General features: G+C 41.7%; 1 protein-coding gene across 2 annotated transcripts in view; it reads right to left on the bottom strand.

The window, feature by feature from the left end:
* ext1b (exostosin glycosyltransferase 1b) overlaps positions 1 to 19,268 on the bottom strand; it is a 162,292-nt gene extending 143,024 nt beyond the window's left edge. For both annotated transcript variants that reach the window (XM_058047653.1, XM_058047654.1), the window contains exon 1: positions 17,444 to 19,268. In XM_058047653.1, coding sequence (XP_057903636.1) covers positions 17,444 to 18,372 — 929 coding nt within the window. In that variant the 5' untranslated portion in view covers positions 18,373 to 19,268. The remainder of the gene's footprint in view (positions 1 to 17,443) is intronic.
* Between the last annotated feature and the right edge of the window lie 710 nt (positions 19,269 to 19,978).

The following is a 19,978-nucleotide window of genomic DNA, read 5'->3' as shown; positions in this document are numbered from 1 at the left end:
ATATTTAGTTTTTGTTGTAAAATTACAAGTCTCACAGGGATATGCTGGAGCCTATCCCAGCTGTCTTCGGGCGAGAGGCGGGGTACACTCTGGACTGGTGGCCGGCCAATCACAGGGCACATATAGACAAACAACCATTCATACCTATGGACAATTTGGAGTCGCTAATTAACCTAGCATGTTTTTGGAATGTGGGAGGGAAACCGGAGAAAACCCACACATGCACGGGGAGAACATGGCCGAGGGTGGAATTGAACCCGGGTCTCTTAGCTGTGAGGTCTGCACGCTAACCACATGTCCACCGTGCAGTCCTGCTCTAATTATTAAAAAAATTATTTTATATATAAGGAATCCTACCCAGTGTGAATTCACATATCACGGTCGGGTCTGGAACCAGTTATTGTATACCTTTCCCAGCTTTGAAACCAAATCTTGTGCATCATCCATCCTTTCCACAAACACCTCTCAATTTTTGCCCCTTTCTTTTGACCTCAAGTCTCTTTTACAATCATTTGTTTTGCTTTGATGACAGGAAAGTGTTCGGTCACACACCAGCAAGTTCTGACACACAGCTGGAGTGAAAATCCCCAAAAAAAATAATAATTTTTTTGGCATCGGGTGACAGAGAAAAAGCCAGAAACAAGTGAGCGGACTAGTCATGGAGATGGACTGAGCAAGGAGGAAAAAAAAAAAATTGCCACCAAATATCAAACCACAGTGGAAATGACTCACACACACAAAAATGTTTCCATCTGTGATGTCATGAAATTATGCAGGCTGTCTGTTTAAAAAAATAAGACGCTTTGAAAAGCCTTTCATGAGATTTCTTACTTGTATGCAATATTGAGGGCTTGTTTATGTGTGTGTGTGTGGGGGGGGGGGGGGGGGGGGGGGCTTTTAAGCCGTGGGAGCATGATGAAGTAAAACTGTGTGCAGAGAAAAACAAGAGCGGAAGTAACTCACGAGGAGTGTGGGCGTTAATTTATAATATCCGGCATTACCACCAGCGGCTGCACTTTGTCCTCCAGCCTAAAAGGAGCGCATATTCCGACTGCGTGTTCTGAAAAGGAGGCGCCATCAAACTCATGAATAAATACCATGAAAGTGAACCGACAACCGTCAACTGGGAAGACCCTGATGAACCGAAATGATGACTTTAACCCTTACATTAACAAGTGACTGGACCCTACACTCTTCCATAAGTGGGTCAAAAATGACCCATACTAGAATCAATGCGTTTTTATGCCAATTTTGCCATTTTGGTTAGGAATAGTCACTTGTATGATATTTAGTATTATATTTAGGAGTTGATAAGAATCAAAGGTTCCTATTGGATTCCATAGAAAATGCATGCAGGTCATTTTTGACCCACTTATGGAAGGTTGGGGTAGTAACACAAAAACAAAAAATTCTTAAAATGTCTAAAAGTTAAAAATGTGAATGGCATGATATCATAAACATGTTTTTTGAAGAATACCTGGAATATAAAATGATTTTTAAAAATTTCATTACAAAGATATTTCAAGAAAACAACCTGACCAGGTCATTTTTGACCCACTTATGGAAGGTTGGGGTAGTAACAGAAAAACTAAAATTTCTTAAAATGTATAAAAGTAAGTTAAAACTTTGAATGACATGATATCAAAAACATGTTTTGGGGGGAATACCTGGAAAATGAAATGATAAAAAATTTTTATTACAAAAATATTTCAAGAAAACAACCTGACCGGGTCATTTTTGACCCACTTATGGAAGGTTGGGGTAGTAACACAAAAACAAAAAATTCTTAAAATGTATAAAAGGTAAGTTAAAAATGTGAATGGTATGATATCCAAAACATGTTTTTTGAGGAATACCTGAATTATGAAACGATGAAAAATTTTCATTACAAAGATATTTCAAGAAAACAGCCTGACCGGGTCATTTTTGACCCACTTATGGAAGGTTGGGGTAGTAACACAAAAACAAAAATGTCTTAAAATGTATAAAAGTTAAGTTAAAAATGTGAATGGTATGATATAAAAAAAACGTGTTTTTTGAGGAATACCTGGAATATGAAATGATAAAAAATTTTCATTACAAAGATATTTCAAGAAAACAACCTGACCGGGTCATTTTTGACCCACTTATGGAAGGTTGGGGTAGTAACACAAAAACAAAAATTTCTTAAAATGTATAAAAGGTAAGTTAAAAATTTGAATGGCATGATATCAAAAACATGTTTTTTGGAAAATACCTGGAATATGAAATGATGAAAATTTTTCATTATGGAGATATTTCAAGAAAACAACCTGACCGAGTCATTTTTGACCCACTTATGGAAGGTTGGGGTAGTAACAAAAAAACAAAAATTTCTTAAAATGCATAAAAGGTAAGTTAAAAATGTGAATGGTATGATATCAAAAACATGTTTTTTGATGAATACCTGGAATATGAAATTATAAAAAAAAAATCATTACGGAGATATTTCAAGGAAACAACCTGACCGGGTCATTTTTGACCAACTTATGGAAGGTTGGGGTAGTAACACAAAAACAAAAAATTCTTAAAATGTATAAAATTTAAGTTAAAAATGTGAATGGCATGATATGAAAAACGTGTTTTTTTAGGAATACCTGGAATATGAAATGATTAAAACATTTTCTTTACAAAGATATTTCAAGAAAATTTCATTTTTGACCCACTTATGCATCTAAGGGTTAAGGTCATGCACCCATGCTCTCCTCTAAAAGACCAGATAGATTATTCCGCCAAACCCAGTCCTCCTCTCTTGTTTATTTTGACTTAGCCACTGATCCATGAAGTGTCATGGAATCTGCCAAAACGAGAGTCTGGCGCGATCGCCGACACTGTGTAAGCAACTATTGTGAGCGGTGATTTGCACGGGGGCCTAGTACCAAAGTAAAAAGGGCCGCATAGGAAGCAGGATCGGCTGCAGCCAAACCCATGCATGGAGAGGACGAAAAAAAAAAACAAGGGAGCGACAGTGAACCATATGGCGAGGGCTGTGATGTCAACAAGGCACAAGTGTTTCCTCTGGAAGAGAGTAAACTTGAGCACAAAAGGACCCCCACTGCAACGTTTACACCCCGGAGAGTGGAAGTCAAACTGAGCCATAAAGCACGAAGAACCAGACGGAGGGGGTGTGTGGGTGAATTCGGGGGGCGGGGGGTAGCCAGCTCTGGTCCAACAAAACCCTCTTTCTCTACTTCAAGCCTTGGCCCCTTCAACATTGAACCGTGCACACATTCTTCAGTGACATAATGCTTTTTTAAGCTATTGCCCTCTTTGACTACAATACCCCCCCCCCTCCCCATCCTTGTTACCCTGACTCAGATCACCCCCCGCCAATTACTATTTGAATATGAATACCACCAAAGCGGTTACGTGTTTGTTTTTACTCGAGGTGGTGAGAAATGAAGGACTGGGGTGGCTGACGTCAACGAGCCGCCGCTACTGTTGTGGCTTTCGATTTGGTGTATTCAGAACGGCCTCTGGGGGACATAAAAGCTGCTATTTTGTGGGGCTGTAAAAAAAACAATACCTCTATTTCTCCCCAGTGGGGATGCTGCAATGCCTCGTGGGAGAACAGCGCTCAAGGGATGGGCAGGTCAGCAAACATGGTCACTCACATCAGTCTTTGGTTCTGTCCACATGGGAATGTTCCGGAGATATGAAAAAAGTTGCGTTCATACTGTGCCGGATTACTAAATAGTTGCATCCAGATCGGAACAATTAAGAGTAAAAACAATGGAATACACAGGGACACACCTAAACCATAGAAGAAGACTGTCCCGATCGGGTTTTGATCCTTCATATTTTGAAGATCAGACCACAAGATCGGGTTGATCTGGTTGCCGTTGCATTCATACTGAGCCGGATTAGTAAATAGTTGCATCCAGATGGGAACGATTAAGAGTAAAAACAATGGAATACACGGGGACACACATAAACCATAGAAGAAGACTGTCCCGATCGGCTTCTGATCCTCCATATTTTGAAGATCAAACCACAAGATCAGGTTGATCTGATTGCCGTATCACGTTCGTAACTGAGCACACAGTAGCAAACACACCATGGCCTCTCACGCATTCAGTACAATTTACCAGGAAAAGATAAAACAAGGGTTGTGAGTATCGGTTTTCGGGTTCGGACAGCAACAAAATTCAGGTTTTGGAAAAGCAGAGATTTCCTAATCCCTGAGCCAACGTCTGTGCTTTAATGTCAGCAAATAGCAAACTAGAAGAATACCAGCAAATGTAGCCAAGAGTATCAGAACCTCCACACATGCACTGCAGCTGTCCTCTTCACTTGCACCGCACACACACACACACACACAAAAGCGTTCACGGACACACAAAACACTAACACTGCACAAAACTAGTCCTAGTATATTATTCATTCATTCATTCATTTTCTACCGCTTTTTCCTCAAGAGGGGAGTACACCCTGGACTGGTCGCCAGCCAATCACAGGGCACATATAGACAAACAACCATTCACACTCACATTCATACCTATGGACAATTTGGAGTCGACAATAAACCTAGCATGTTTTTGGAATGTGGGAGGAAACCGGAGTACCTGGAAAAGAAAACGCACGCATGCACGGGGAGAACATGCAAACTCCACACAGAGATGGCCGAGGGTGGAATTGAACCCTGGTCTCCCAGCTGTGAGGTCTGCACGCTAACCACTCGACCGCCGTACCGCCCTGCTCTAATTATTCATTCATTCATTTTCTACTGCTTTTCCTCACAAGGGTCGCGGACGGTGCTGGAGCCTATCCCAGCTGTCTTCGGGCAAGAGGCGGCGTATACCCTGGACTGGTGGCCAGCCAATCACAGGGCACATATAGACAAACAACCATTCACACTCACATTCATACCTATGGACAATCTTGGAGTCGCCAAGATCAAGAAAGTCGCCTTTTGAGCTTGTGCTATCCTCTTCATCATTCTGTAGTTAGGTCTTTCCTAATCGTTTGGTGATAGTGAATTTTAGGACACTGTTCCACGCTGGGGGCGGCACGGCGGTTTAATGGTTAGCGTGCAGACCTCACAGCTAGGAGACGCAAGTTCAATTCCACCCTCGGCCATCTCTGTGTGGAGTTTGCATGGGTTTTCTCCGGGTACTCCGGTTTCCTCCCACATTCCAAAAATACGCTAGGTTAATTAGCGACTCCAAATTGTCCATAGGTATGAATGTGAGTGTGAATGGTTGTTTGTCTATATGTGCCCTGTGATTGGCTGACGACCAGTCCAAGGTGTACCCCTCCTCTCACCCGAAGACAGCTGGGATGGGCTCAGCAGAAAATGAATGAATGAATGTTCCACACTGTCAGGATCCATTGGCAGACTTCAACAAAAGTTGCCAGATGGAGTTCCTTTAACTTGAAAGCTTGTATACTGCATCTAAAGTCCTACACAGTGACATTAAATTTCAGTCTAAAATTTCGGGTCAGAAAGCAAAAAATATGCCTGCTGATGAATCAACACAGAGTAATGCTAGTCTAATGCTCACAGATTAGCGGAAAACAGAAAAAGCCAAAAAAAAGTGTGTAAAGAGTGTAAAGAGTTCCTGCAGCTGAATGTGGGTACGCTGGATTGACAGTAAACAGAATATGCACCCAGAGCGGTGTTGCCCCGTCTCAGCATGCCCTGTGCCACAAAGAGGAAGCGGAGACATTTTAATAGCTACCATGTCTTTCTAAAAAAAAAAAAAAAAAAAAAAAAAAGACAGCTGTTAGAGCTCAGAATTCATTTTGCTCACCAACCCCGTAGACGACAGCCATGGCTTCTTTTAATCCTACTTTTTTTTTTTTTTTTTTAGATTTTAACAAGGAGTCAATCAGCCGTCTCTTCTGATCATCACTTCCCCCCTCATCACCATCTAGTTTAATGAAGCTCAACAGGACCCGCTTAGCTTTCTTCCTTCAGTCTCCTGTTTCCCAGAAAATGTATCACATAAGATTTTCTTGACAGGACTGAGGAAAAAGTACTGTAGTATTATTCTTAATCACTTCACCTGAAGACAAGCCCCTCCCACCCACGAATAAGTCTCACTTTTTTAATTGTTTGGCTGGTCATGTGACTTATATATTTATCACAATATACAGAATTCAACATCATTGTGATCCTGCCATTCAGTGATGTGGAATGCGATCGTGAGCTTGGTGAACTTGCTTTCCGGTAACTTGCTCGTTGGACTTGTTAATAAAGTATTGTTGGTTTTGAATGTTGTGAAATACATTTCTAAATACATGTGACTTACAGTCCAGTTAATTTTAATATGTTTTTTTTAAACATCTTTTTTGACTGATGTGACATTTGCAACTGTGCCATTCTGTTCAATTTTGAGACAAAAAGTCCAAAAAAGCACCACAAACTAGTCTAATGTGTGTGTGTGAGGTAGCGTCCACCCCCCAAATTTTTTCCCCACTCTGACCCCCCTCCTCACGCCACCGCCACCGCCACAACCACCTTTGAGGCCAGAGGCGGCTTGGCTGGGACGGTAATCCCTCAGTGAATGTGGGTCACTGAGTGGGGCTTTGCCTTCCTCGCTAAGCAAGGGGACAGACAGCGGGGTCATGACCCGAGTCATCCAGGGTGCACTAACACACACACATGCTCCTGTTCACACGATCAATGTAGCAAGACCCAAACATAAGGATATGCGGCCATAAGCAAGACGCCTCATGCGGTGTACTGATGACACGACAGGATGTGAGCACAACAGGAAATGTATGTAAATGTGAATTGAAAAATATGTGGCTGCACGGCGGATGAGTGGTTAGCACGCAGGTCACAGGAGAGACCCGAGTTCAATTCCACCTTCCGCCTCTCACCCAAACACAGCTGGGATAGGCTCCAGCACACTCACAACCATAGAAAATTGATACCAATAATGACTGCACGTGTTTCCTTGCTGGTAACCAAGGGTTAACAGAGAAAAAACTAAGACTTTAACCACCACAACACCTTTTAAAGCTTCTACTCTGTTATCTCCAGCCTTTTCAACACACTGTGTTAACCAGAGACTCATAATGTCATCTGGTCTTTTTGTGACAGGGCTGAAATGCAGTGAAAATTTTGCAATTCATTCTGGAGTATATGCAAATTACCATCATAAAAACCGAGGAAGCAGAATGTGTGAAAATTAATATTGGTGCTCGCGGATGAGTGGTTGGCACACAGGCCACGCAGCTAGGAGACCCGAGTTTGATTCCACACTCGGTCATCTCTGTGTGGAGTTTGCATGTTCTCTCTGTGCATGCGTGGGTTTTCTCCGGGTACTCCGGTTTCCTCCCACATTCCAAAAACATGCTAGGTTAATTAGCGACTCCAAATTGTCCATAGGTATGAATGTGAGTGTGAATGGTTGTTTGTCTATATGTGCCCTGTGATTGGCTGGCCACCAGTCCAGGGTGTACCCCGCCTCTCGCCCGAAGACAGCTGGGATAGGCTCCAGCATCTTCCGCGACCCTCGAATTAATGAATGCATGATTGAAAAAATTACCCAGTTAAAAAAATCCTACACATTTAAAACTACATTCCAATGTAATTCAATTCAGTGTAGTTTTTTTTTTTACAAAACTATTACTACTATTTTTATGTATTTATACCCTCGTGAGGAAAAGCGGTAGAAAATGAATGAATATTTTTTTTTACTTAACAAAAAAATGACCCGACTGCACGGCGGTCGAGTGGTTAGCGTGCAGACCTCACAGCTAGGAAACCAGGGTTCATTACCACCTTCGGTCATCTCTGTGTGGAGTTTGCACGTTCTCTCCGTGCATGCGTAGGTATGAATGTGAGTGTGAATGGTTGTTTGTCTATATGTGCCCTGTGATTGGCTGGCGACCAGTCCAGGGTTTACCCCGCCTCTTGCCCGAAGACAGCTGGGATAGGCTCCAGCTCCGAGTCCCCGTGACCCTTGTGAGGATAAGCGGTAGAAAATGAATGAATGAATGTTTCTTATTAATAGACATTGTTACCCACAGCAATGACTGTAGTGGAAATAAAATAAGCGAGTGTGAGAGACACATTGCCAGACAAGGATGACAAAGCCATGCTGACTTCTCATGTAGTGACACAATGGACTTGGCCAAAATAACACAGAATTTAACTGCAGCACGAACACGGCAGTGAGAAAAACTTTTGGTGGACTACGAGATGGATAAGCAGTCAAAATAAGATAAAACAGCATGCAGCTTTTGGTCGCTTGCGGCTTTTATATATCTACACACACACACACACACACACACAAATATCAAAGAGTCCTAATTAGGCTGCATGCACCATATTCAAACTAATTATACTCCGCATCATTAACATTCTTCATCACAAGGTGATGCGTTATCTAAGAGACACCAGGCAATCATGAAATATTCATGATTTATTAATCTGACAACAAGAAAAACAAACACAGGGAGCCCGAGCAAGTGACACCCTCTCCTGCCAAGCGGAAAAAGGTAGCGACATGATTGTTGGCTGCTTTCTCGCCCGTCACTCCACATCTCCAAAGCAAGAGTCCGCTGTCAAGCGACACTGCAGTGCTGACAATTCAGGTGGCTGCGGTATTCCCACTCAAAGCCATGTTTTTAGTGAGATAAGGTGGAGAGAAAATGTCGCTTGCTTTTCCGTCGCAACATCTACTACCTCTCCTCCTTTGCTGTTTGTGTCGACAAAATGTCAAAGTCTGATTCTTCCTTTTGGAAAATGGCATGAACGGAAATCTGGCAGGAAGCCATCGCCAGCCCCCCCCCCCCCAAAATCAAGCGTGTTTCCACATTGTTTTGACAAAAGATGGGGAAAAGGGAGGAAAACGTGCCAACGACACAATAGCAAGGGAATGAGAGGAGTGGAGAACAGAGAAAAGAGCATCTCGTACACACTTTGGAGAGGATATCCCGAGAGTGGGAACATTTTTTTGCTGAAGAAACGGTTATGATAATTAAACAAGAAGAGCATGTTTTTTTTGTTGTTCTTGTTCTTGCCACTGAATGGGAAAAATTCCATTTTTGAACGACTTAGCGGCACAGAATTAACCATCAAATCGAACTTGCCCACTTTGAAGAAATGTTCTGAGTATGTGTACTAAGAATATGACCCAGACTTCTTTCATGGGTTCAGAGTCGTGATGTGTCATTCGTAAACAAATCGGGTCTAAGAGTTGGTTCTTTGAAATGAACAACAGAAGCCGGCTCGAATTTACGGGAGCAGATTCGTTTTTTTTCCTTGGTTTTTTTTCTGTTAAAAGGCGAATGTCAAGATGGGTGGAGTAAAAAGCGGTAGAAAATGAATGAATGAATGAATCAAACAAAAGCGGTTGTCTGTGTAGCATTATAGAATGCGCATACAGGGAGTTGCTAAAATTAGTGGGTCTTTTTTAAATACTGGTAGTCTCGCAAAAATTGTGTAATGACCAGGATTGTCAGTATTTGTTTCTCAACAAATAAGCTGCAGGCAAAAGTTGGCCCCTGGGCCACATTTTGAACACCCCTGGTTTACAGGGAAATTATTATTTTATTTTTAGTAAAGCATCTTTATTGAACAATGGCAGCGTGCTGAATGGAACTACAGTTTTTGTTTGTGTCTTTTGACTTTTTCGTGATCTTTTTAATCTGCGTAAGCCCTTTAAATTCCGGATGCCCTTCTGACAAACACCGATGATGCTTACTAGTGGAGATTCGAACCCGAGGCGTCCACTCTAAAATCCAGAACGCTTTGCAACTACAGTACAACAATCAACATTGGATAATAAATGTACCTTTTTACAGCATAATTTACTTGCACATGGAATGGTAATGATAAAAAATAAACCATCAGTGCACTAATATGTTGCTTCGACTCTTAAATAACAATCCCGGACATTGGAAGCATTTTGGTGGCATCGTTTACAGACATGGAAATGACCCTCTTTCTACCGTCACAGCCATTTAATTAGCAAAACTTAAAAAAAAAAAAAAAATCATTCAATTTCCGTGCTGTTTACAGTGAGCGGCAACATAACATCGGCGCGGCGGCATTCCCAAAACAGCTGTAGACAGAGGACTAGTAATTAATGTGCGGCATTATGCAGTATACAAAGTAAGCACACATGTCTTTGTATGAAGAATAATGAACACGTGTAGGCACATAATTACCGACTAACCCTCTAGACGTTATAAAAAGGGAAATGGTTGAATTTAATCACCGTTTTCTGGAGGCAGACAGTCATTTTAATACTACACCGATGCGGCGGATGCAAGTTATAACAGACACATTGCATAGTCCAGAACTTGGAGGCAGTTAAAGTGATAAAATATTTCACATTCCTTTCCCGAGTTAGGGTGGATTTCCTGCACGGTTGCACAGAAAATGCCTTAGCGGTGAGCCGCCCGTTGTTAATGAAGTATTTTCTTGCCGTCTGTGTTCATTTATGACACACCTGTTCAATTGGCAGCTTGTGCATGTCTGATAGCGTGTTTTATTATCAAAGGATGTAAAAGTCTATATTTGACCCAGTCAGAAGTGTGCCAATATTACAACATTGACGCTCTATTTGGCGTTATTAAAGCAACGTTTTCCTTCATTTTTTCCTGGCTCAATGCGAGCAACTGAGGAATATTGATAACTTGGTCGGACTTTGACATTAGCCACGTTTACATGAGGAATTTTCTCTTTCCGAATGACCTTTCTGAAAGCAATGGTATACATGGAAAGGAATATTCCAATGGCGTGTCTACATGCGTCGCTATAATCAACCAGAATAGTCAATGGGGCATGCGCAGTAAAGCGTAAACACCAACATCACGTGATACCGACTTCCTCCAGTTTTTCTTTCACTTGTTGGAATAACTCCGTATTGACAGTTTTTCCTTCGTCCAGTCTTGAAATTTAGTTTGAACCAAAAAAAAAAAATTCCGCAGCAGTCCAGTGCCGATTGCTCGCCTCCATTTTTTTAAATCGAAGAACGTCTGGAGCTGCGTGTTACGTCATATCTCAGCATTCGCTGAAAGAACGCTACCCGGGAACAGGAAAAGTTCATTCATTCATTTTCTATCGAGACTACCAGTATTTAAAAAAGACCCACTAATTTTAGCAACTCCCTGTATGCGCATTCTATAATGCTACACAGACAACCGCTTTTGTTTGATTCATTCATTCATTTTCTACCGCTTTTTCCTCACGAGGCTAGCGGGGGTGCTGGAGCCTATCCCAGCTGTCTTCGGGCGAGAGGCAGCGTACACCCTGGACTGGTCGCCAGCCAATCACAGGGCACATATAGACAAACAACCATTCACACTCACATTCATACCTATGGACAATTTGGAGTCGCCAATTAACCTAGCATGTTTTTGGAATGTGGGAGGAAACCGGAGTACCCGGAGAAAACCCACGCATGCACGGGGAGAACATGCAAACTCCACACAGAGATGGCCGAGGGTGGAATTGAACCCTGGTCTCCTAGCTGTGAGGTCTGCGTGCTAACCACTCGTCCAGGAAAAGTTCAATCTTGCTAATATTTTAATAATTAAGCTCGTCACATGTTTTATATAGATATGTATTTTCTTTTTTAATAAAACTGGACTTGTGAATGGCGTATAGAAGGGTTTAGATTCTGTTCCACAGATGGCGCTAATGTACATGAAAGCTACTTGCCAACTGCCAATAAACAACAGAAGAAGAACGCAGTCGATTGAGCGGGTACAAGATACCTCAATCGGATTGGGGAAAGAAATATTCCACCCCTGTGAATCCGATTATATATTCATTCGGATTGGCACTTTTCTTTCGGAATGAGGCGTATACAAATATTCTTTCAGTTTGAGCAAATAACCTGAATGGAATTGGAATATTTGTGTCCACGTATACGTGACTAGTGGCGCTTGACTATGCAAGTGAACCAAAGGAACTCCGACTGAAAGCAAACAAAATCAGTGTGAGTCGGAGTCAGTTCAGATGTTTAAACTACCTTCTTGTCTGCCTCCCTGTTGGATTCCTTTGAAAGGCAGCATTCCTTTGTAGGGCAAAAGGGTCAAAGGTTAGAGGGGTACGGTTCCTGTATGTCCAAGCATGTCTTGTTTGGCTGAATGCATTGCATTGAAGTATTGGAATCCATCGCTTGTATAGCATGTGGCCAGGGGTATGCGTTTCACACCACCCCCCCGGTCTTTGTGTCAGCGATACAGATCAAGTCACAGTCAAACATATAGGCATATATATATATATATGGTCTAGCTCTATCATCAACAATGAACAGCTGTTTGGACACGTGTGTGCATTCCTGAGCCTGCAACGCAGCATCTCTGCACAGTATGGTCTCCCCCACTCTAAGCCTGTTGGATGCATTTAAATCAATTTAACTAAGAGGGCTGTGTCAGGGATTCTACACAGGGTGGGCTGACACTTAAGTGAGTTTACATGAGATGAAAAACAAAAACACATCACTTGATTGAATGAATGAATTCAAACCAACCACAGCACATATGCAGGATATTGGTTTTTACATTAGCCACGTTTACATGAAGAGTTTTTCTCTTTCCGAATGGAATCTTTCCGAAAGCAATGGTATACATGGAAAGGAATATTCCAATGGCGTGTCTACATGCACCGCTATAATCAACCAGAATAGTCAATGGGGCATGCGCAGTAAAGCGTAAACACCAACATCACGTGATACCGACTTCCTCCAGTTTTTCTTTCACTTGTTGGAATAACTCCGTATTCATAATATTTATTCATTCATTCATTAATTTTCTAACGATTATACTCACAAGGGAAAAAACTCATAATATTATGAGTAGCATATTTAAAAAATAATAATATATATATAGTGACTATAATAAATAATATAAAATAAAAAAAATAAAAATAAAAATAAAAATAAAAATAAAAATAAAAATAAAAATGAAAATGAAAATGAAAATGAAAATGAAAATGAAAATGAAAATGAAAATGAAAATAAAAATAAAAATAAAAATAAAAATAAAAATAAAAATAAAAATAAAAATAAAAATAAAATAAAAATAAAATAAAAAATAAAATAAAACATAAAATGAAAAAATTGAATTGAAATATGCTACTCCTCATAATATCCTCACAGTATTGCCAGTTTTTCCTTCGTTCAGTCTTCAGTCTTCGTTCAAAAACAAACTTTCCGCAGCAGTCCAGTGCCGATTGCTCGCCTCCATTTTTTTTTTTTTTAAATCGAAGAACGTCTGGAGCTGCGTGTTACGTCATATCTCAGCATTCGCTGAAAGAACGCTACCCGGGAACAGGAAAAGATAAAGTTCAATCTTGCTAATATTTTATAATTAAACTCGGCACATGTTTTATATAGATATGTATTTTCTTTTTTTTAATAAAACTGGACTTGTGAATGTCGTATAGAAGGGTTTAGATTCTGTTCCACAGATGGCGCTAATGCACACGAAAGCTGCTTGCCAACCACCAATAAACAACAGAAGAAGAAAAACACCACGAAGAAGAATTTTCCGTTTGAGCGGGTACAAGATACCTCAATCGGATTGGGGAAAGGAATATTCCACCCCTGTGAATCCGATTATATATTAATTCGGATTGACACTTTCTTTCGGAATGAGGTGTATACAAAGGTTACATTCTTTCCGTTTGAGCAAATAACCCGAATGGAATTGGAATATTTGGGTCCATGTATACGTGGCTAGTGTCACTGGGTTCCTGAAATAAGCGTGAAGAAAAAATCAGGTACAAACTACATACCTGCACAGGGACAATCCGCCTTAGTATGTACAGGCGGCTTTTTCCAATATATTTCATACGTGTGCATGCCCTTGCATGCCTGTCAAGTCTGGTGACAAGCACTCCCCAAGGCATAAATATCCCATTTGGCGACAAGAGTATATATCACAGAGTATAGCTGACAACAGCCGCACTGCCCCAGCCGTCTGTTTCGGCGATGCACAAAGGCGATTCAGACCCAGTGGGATCTCGTCGGCTACATGCCCGCAAGGCTCCCCGCATTCTGGTCCCCAACGTTGAGGTGCGGTGTACCTGTTTTTGAACACTCCACCTCTGTGACCGGACAAAAAATGAGCGCATTAGATGAAAGCACGCTGCCATTGTTCAATAAAGATGCTTTACTAAAAATAAAATAATAATTTCCCTGTAAACCAGGGATGTTCAAAATGTGGCCCAGGTGCCAACTTTTGCCTGCAGCTTATTTGTTGAGAAACAAATACTGACAATCCTGGTCATTACACAATTTTTGCGAGACTACCAGTATTTAAAAAAAGATCCACTAATTTTAGCAACTCCCCATATGCGCATTCTATAATGCTACACAGACAACTGCTTTAGTTTGATTCATTCATTCATTCATTCATTTTCTACCGCTTTTTCCTCACGAGGGTTACGGGGGTGCTGGAGCCTATCCCAGCTGTCTTTGGGCGAGAGGCGGGGTACACCCTGGACTGGTCACCAGCCAATCACAGGGCACATATAGACAAACAACCATTCACACTCACATTCATACCTATGGACAATTTGGAGTCCCCAATTAACCTAGCATGTTTTTGGAATGTGGGAGGAAACCGGAGTACCCGCATGCACAGGGAGAACATGCAAACTTAGATGAGTGGAATTGAACCCTGAGGGTGGAATTGAACCCTGGTCTCCTAGCTGTGAGGTCTGTGCGCTAACCACTCGACCACTGTGCCGCCCTGTTCAGTAGAGATGCTTTACTTAAAATAAAATAATTTCCCTGTAAATCAGGGGTGTTCAAAATGTGGCCCGGGGGCCAACTTTTTTTGTGTTTGTTTTCATTGTCGAGCAGGTTTTTTTTGCAATACCACCTTACAATAATGGACCCACCATGATGCCACCTTTAAAACAACCATTCACACTCACATTCATACCTATGGACAATTTGGAGTCGCCGATTAACCTAGCATGTTTTTGGAATGTGGGAGGAAAACCGGAGTACCCGGAAAAAAAAACACGCATGCACGTGGGGAACATGCAAACTCCACACAAAGATAGCCGATGTGTGGAAATGAAGCCAGGTTCCTCCTAGCTGTGAGGTCTGCTAACCACTCGACCGCCGTGCAGCCTGGTAATTTTTTTTTTTTAAATAAAAAAATATATATACTTAAGCTCTGTTTCTTCCTACCCCTTTTCAGACTGTTGGACCGTGCTAAAGTAACGCATGTCTTATTTTTGTAGTGTTCAACCATCGCAACATCAAAAAAAATAATGTAAAAAGATAAACTGTACAATGTTAAGTTCATGAAAAATAGTGATAACAATAGTGATGATTGGACACCACATGATTTTTAGATATTAAAACATGATTAACTTAATAACATTTTACACTGATTGGATTAATTGCGCTACATAAGCAACTATTTTCTTGCTTCTTGGGGTTTTATGGAGCTTCCCACGCTAATTAACGCGCATGATGCGGCGGACACAAACGTAACAAAGGTTACGATTTCCAAAGGTCAAGTCCTTTGTCAATATTATCTGTGTACCGGGACTACATGAAGAACAAATATTGTGGTTTTCCTTGTTTACATACAGTACACCAATAAATGACAATAGAATTAAATTACTATAACGTCTGACTGCACTGCTTGACAGAAAATCCTCAATCGTTGCAACATCACAAAAAAAACATGTAAAAAGATAACTGTACAATGTTAAGTTCATGAAATATAGTGGCAAATAAAACCTTATAAGCACAAAAAAATTGCATCAGTGATAACAATAGTGATGATTGGACACCACATGATTTTTAGATATTAATACATGATTAACTTAAAAAAAACATGTAAAAAGATAACTGTACAATGTTAAGTTCATGAAAAATAGTGGCACATAAATTTGCATCAGTGATAACAATAGTGATGATTGGACACTACATGATTTTTAGATATTAATACACGATTAACTTAAAAAAAAACGTGTAAAAAGACAACTGTACAATGTTAAGTTAATGAAAAATAGTGGCACAAAAAATTTGCATCAGTGATAACAATAGTGATGAATGGACACCACATGATTTTTAGATATTATGTGTGATTAACTTTATACGCTGATTGGATTAATTGCGCTACATAAGCAACTATTTTCTTGCTTCTTGGGGTTTCATGGCGCTTCCCACGCTAATTAACGCGCATGATGCGGCGGACACAAACATAACAATCGTTATTGGATTTCCAAAGGTCAAGTCCTTGTTTACATACAGTACACCAATAAATGACAATAGCATTAAAATTACTATAACGTCTGACGGCACTGCTTTCGCCCCCCACCTCTCCGGGGGTTTGACATAACACAAGCCAAATGTTGTGTTGGTTGTGCTGCTATAATAACTATGCCCCCCCCTCTCTCTATGAAAACATGCCCAACAGCATTTAAAACACAGCAGCTGATCATCCTGTAGGGAATCATGATTATCACCTCGGCAAACTTGAGATCTTCAAATTTAGAGGTAATCAGCTAACCCCCGGGGGTGGGGGGGGGGGGTGACTAGACAGGATGGATGCTTTCAGAGTGATAATTAAGCCATTAAATTATGATTTATTTGCACTAAATAATTTCATGACTGAGCCCAACATGTTAACACATTTAAATCTGCAGAAGGATGCTCAACCAGAGCTTGGACAATTTGGAGTCGCCAATTAACCTAGCATGTTTTTGGAATGTGGGAGGAAACCGGAGTACCCGCATGCACGGGGAGAACATGCAAACTGAGATGAGTGGAATTGAACCCTGAGGGTGGAATTGAACCCTAGTCTCCTAGCTGTGAGTTCTGTGCGCTAACCACTCGACCGCCGTGCCGCCCTGTTCAGTAGAGATGCTTTACTTAAAATTAAATAATTTCCCTGTAAACCAGGGGTGTTCAAAATGTGGCCCGGGGGGCAACTTTTGCCTGCAGCTTATTTGTTCTTTCTAATGAGAAACAAATACTGGCAATTCTGGTCATTACACATTTTTTTTTGCGAGACTACCAGTATTTAAAAAAGACCCACTGATTTTAGCAATTCCCTGTATGCGCATTCTATAATGCTACACAGACACAAACAGAGGACACTTACGGCTTGCTTTTCTGATTCTTTTACACAACCAAGCAACTTCAACAACTTCTTCCTGATGCTTTCCACGAATGAAACATGTCCTGAGAGCCATCAGTGCAGAGTCTCCGGACATGCCCATATAAGGACTTCCAGATCACATTGACATCACAAATCTCCTTGTTAGAAAATAACTCTCTCAAACAGAGTATTCAGGGCTTACTTCCAAAAACAAAACCTCATTATCCGACACCTTGGCATAGTTTTAAATCTGCAGAAGGATGCTCAACCAGAGCTTGTAAAAGGTGTGTGTGTGTGGGGGGGGGGCAGAACTGACACCCACACAAATGATCTCTATTGGTTATTTTATGGCGTCTTCCTTCGGAGGTGAATCCAAACTCACCTGTCGTATTCCGCATTGTCCTTGTCACATCGCGCGTCCTTGTGCTTCTGCCAGTCTTTGCCATGCTTGCAGGTGGTGAGCAGCACCACATCCTCCGCGTTGTGGACGTGATATAAGGCATTCCTGGTGTCCGAACCGATACCGGTGAGATATCGCTTCCCCTTGAAGACCAGCATGTACTTTCTAAAAGGCGGGATTGAGTTATACTTAAGGTAACCTCTCTCTCCGCCGGTCCGAAGGTGCTCCTTGGAGAAAAGCGGTATAGAGACGTCAAAGTTAGGTCGGAAGTTCTCGGCGCCGATACTCGCTTTAGCCAACATCGCTTGTCCGATGTCAAAACCCAGGTCTTCCGTATAGTCCGGCCAAGTTCCGGAATATAAGTTAAATATGAGATGGTTCCTGCCATCGTTCCACAGCGGCAAGTTTTGGATCTTGCTCTTCAGGTTGTGTACGTACTGCGGAGACAGCTGGTCCCTGTCAAGGGTATCCAAGCTAAGCACAAATAAACACGCTTGACCCGGGTCCGAGGTGTAGAACCTGGAGCCTTCGATAGTGGACAAAATGTTCTGATAACTCTCTGATATTTTTTCTCCCTTCTGCTGCGGATAAACATAAACTTTGAATCCATTTTTTTTACATACGGAAAAGTCAAAACATGAATCCATGCGGCATCGTTTTCCTTTGTAAACACTCGTGTTCACAACCCGTTTCTGCCTCACAGATGCGTGCACGTTATATTCATCCGTGTCAATGTGATCCCACGGTAAGAACGCGTGTAAAGGGTCCGAGAAGTGAGGCCAAGGGTGATCGGGTCTGTACCCATGCCGGTGCCTGCTCGGTGATGATGGAAGCGGAACCGCTCCGAGGTAGAAAAGCACCAGACAAGCCCCGGCCGAGAGCAGAATCAGGTAGCGTTTTTTGGCCTGCATGTGTCCTGGGAACAGATGCAACTTGGTTTTTTTTTGGGGGGGGGGATAAGATTTAGCCAAAGTGGCCCGAAGTTAGGCTCTCAGCAATCCCGGGTTATTTACACGACGGCTCCATCCTCCAGGCTCCTTCCTCCTCCCAAGGATTCCCAAACCCCCTTTCCCAAATGCAAATTTGGGATTGGATCCAAAGCATGTGGGCGATTTTTTTTTTTTATTAAAAATGCGGTCCCTTTCTCAGGCTTTTCTGGAGTCCCAGCATGTCCAAGGGGGCTTGGGTGCACCTAAAAAGACGAGTGTCACCCGAACCCTTTGGGTCACAATCTCTTCCACGGCGCTTCTCCGCACTCTCATTCAAGGGCTTTTCAAATGGAAAAAAAAGTGTCCGTTTGGGAAGTCGCTCCCTGCGGGTAAAAAATAAAATAAAAAAAAACAGCAGCAAGGGGGTCCCGGAGGGTCCCCTAAGCGGAAAAGGTTAGATGTTTAACTCGGTGGAATACATTGAGAAAAAGCGGAAAAGCCCAACCGCTGCGCTTCCACCCAAATTGTCTCAGCGTGATCGATCCTGGATCCCTTTTCCTCGAATCACTCCATGGTGCTCCGCGAACAGGCAACGCGGCACAGGAGGAGCAGTTCAGCGGCACCGGCATAGCCTAACGAATCCTTGCATTTCTCTCTCCCCCCCTCCATCTGCAAAGACGCTCCGAGATACAAAATAAAGCTCGTTCTCCGCTCGACAACCGGTTATAAAAAATTATTTTAAAAAAGCTGACCTCGCTTTAAAATGCTGAGTGGGAAAAATGATGGAATTCCTCAGTCCCACTGACCGACTTCCGAATGCTCAGTTGCTCCGTTTGTTAGTGGCTCACATTCCAATCCCGACAAGACGGCGACTGACGTGACGTCCCATCCACGCTCGCCAGCTGCGAGCTGATTGGTCCGTAAGGAAGCGGATAAGGCGGGACTTGGATAGACGGCACCCATTCATAACCCGAGTGCTCCGCATGTGCAAATCATCTAATTGTAAAGCTATGGAGGTTGTTTGGAGAGGTGCCAGGGGGGGGGCATGACACCCTCTGCTGAGGCCACAAGTTGCAGGCTGATATGACTCAGGCGTAAATGTTTGCACTCTTTTTCTGACTGGATCATCACCTTCTTTTTGCTCTGCCTGCTGCTAAGAAAATTAGACATTTTGTTAGGTGATTATTTTGTTTTTGATGCACATTAAGCCAGCTAAAATATTATTACCATTTGGAGAATGCAAGAATATCCATTGATACTGTTGAATGCACAACAAACTATTATATAAATTAAATTAAATTAAATTAAATTAAATTAAATTAAATTAAATTAAATTAAATTAAATTAAATTAAATTAAATTAAATTAAATTAAATTAAATTAAATTAAATTGTTTGATGCATTTAATAGTGTGCTTAAAATTATGTGAATTAGAGAGTGATTTGAATACAAAGACCAAAGACTTTTCTATATTTTTATTTTATATGTTTTTATGTTGGGGCTGCATGGCGGACGAGTGGTTAGCGCGCAGACCTCACAGCCAGGAGACCGGGGTTCAATTCCACTCTCTGCCATCTCTGTGTGGAGTA

The sequence above is a fragment of the Doryrhamphus excisus genome, chromosome 14 (assembly GCF_030265055.1).
Source record: "Doryrhamphus excisus isolate RoL2022-K1 chromosome 14, RoL_Dexc_1.0, whole genome shotgun sequence".
In the NCBI taxonomy this organism is placed as follows: Eukaryota; Metazoa; Chordata; class Actinopteri; order Syngnathiformes; family Syngnathidae; genus Doryrhamphus; species Doryrhamphus excisus.
Note: the sequence above shows the minus strand (reverse complement) of the source record. Positions and strands in the feature narration are given on the sequence as shown.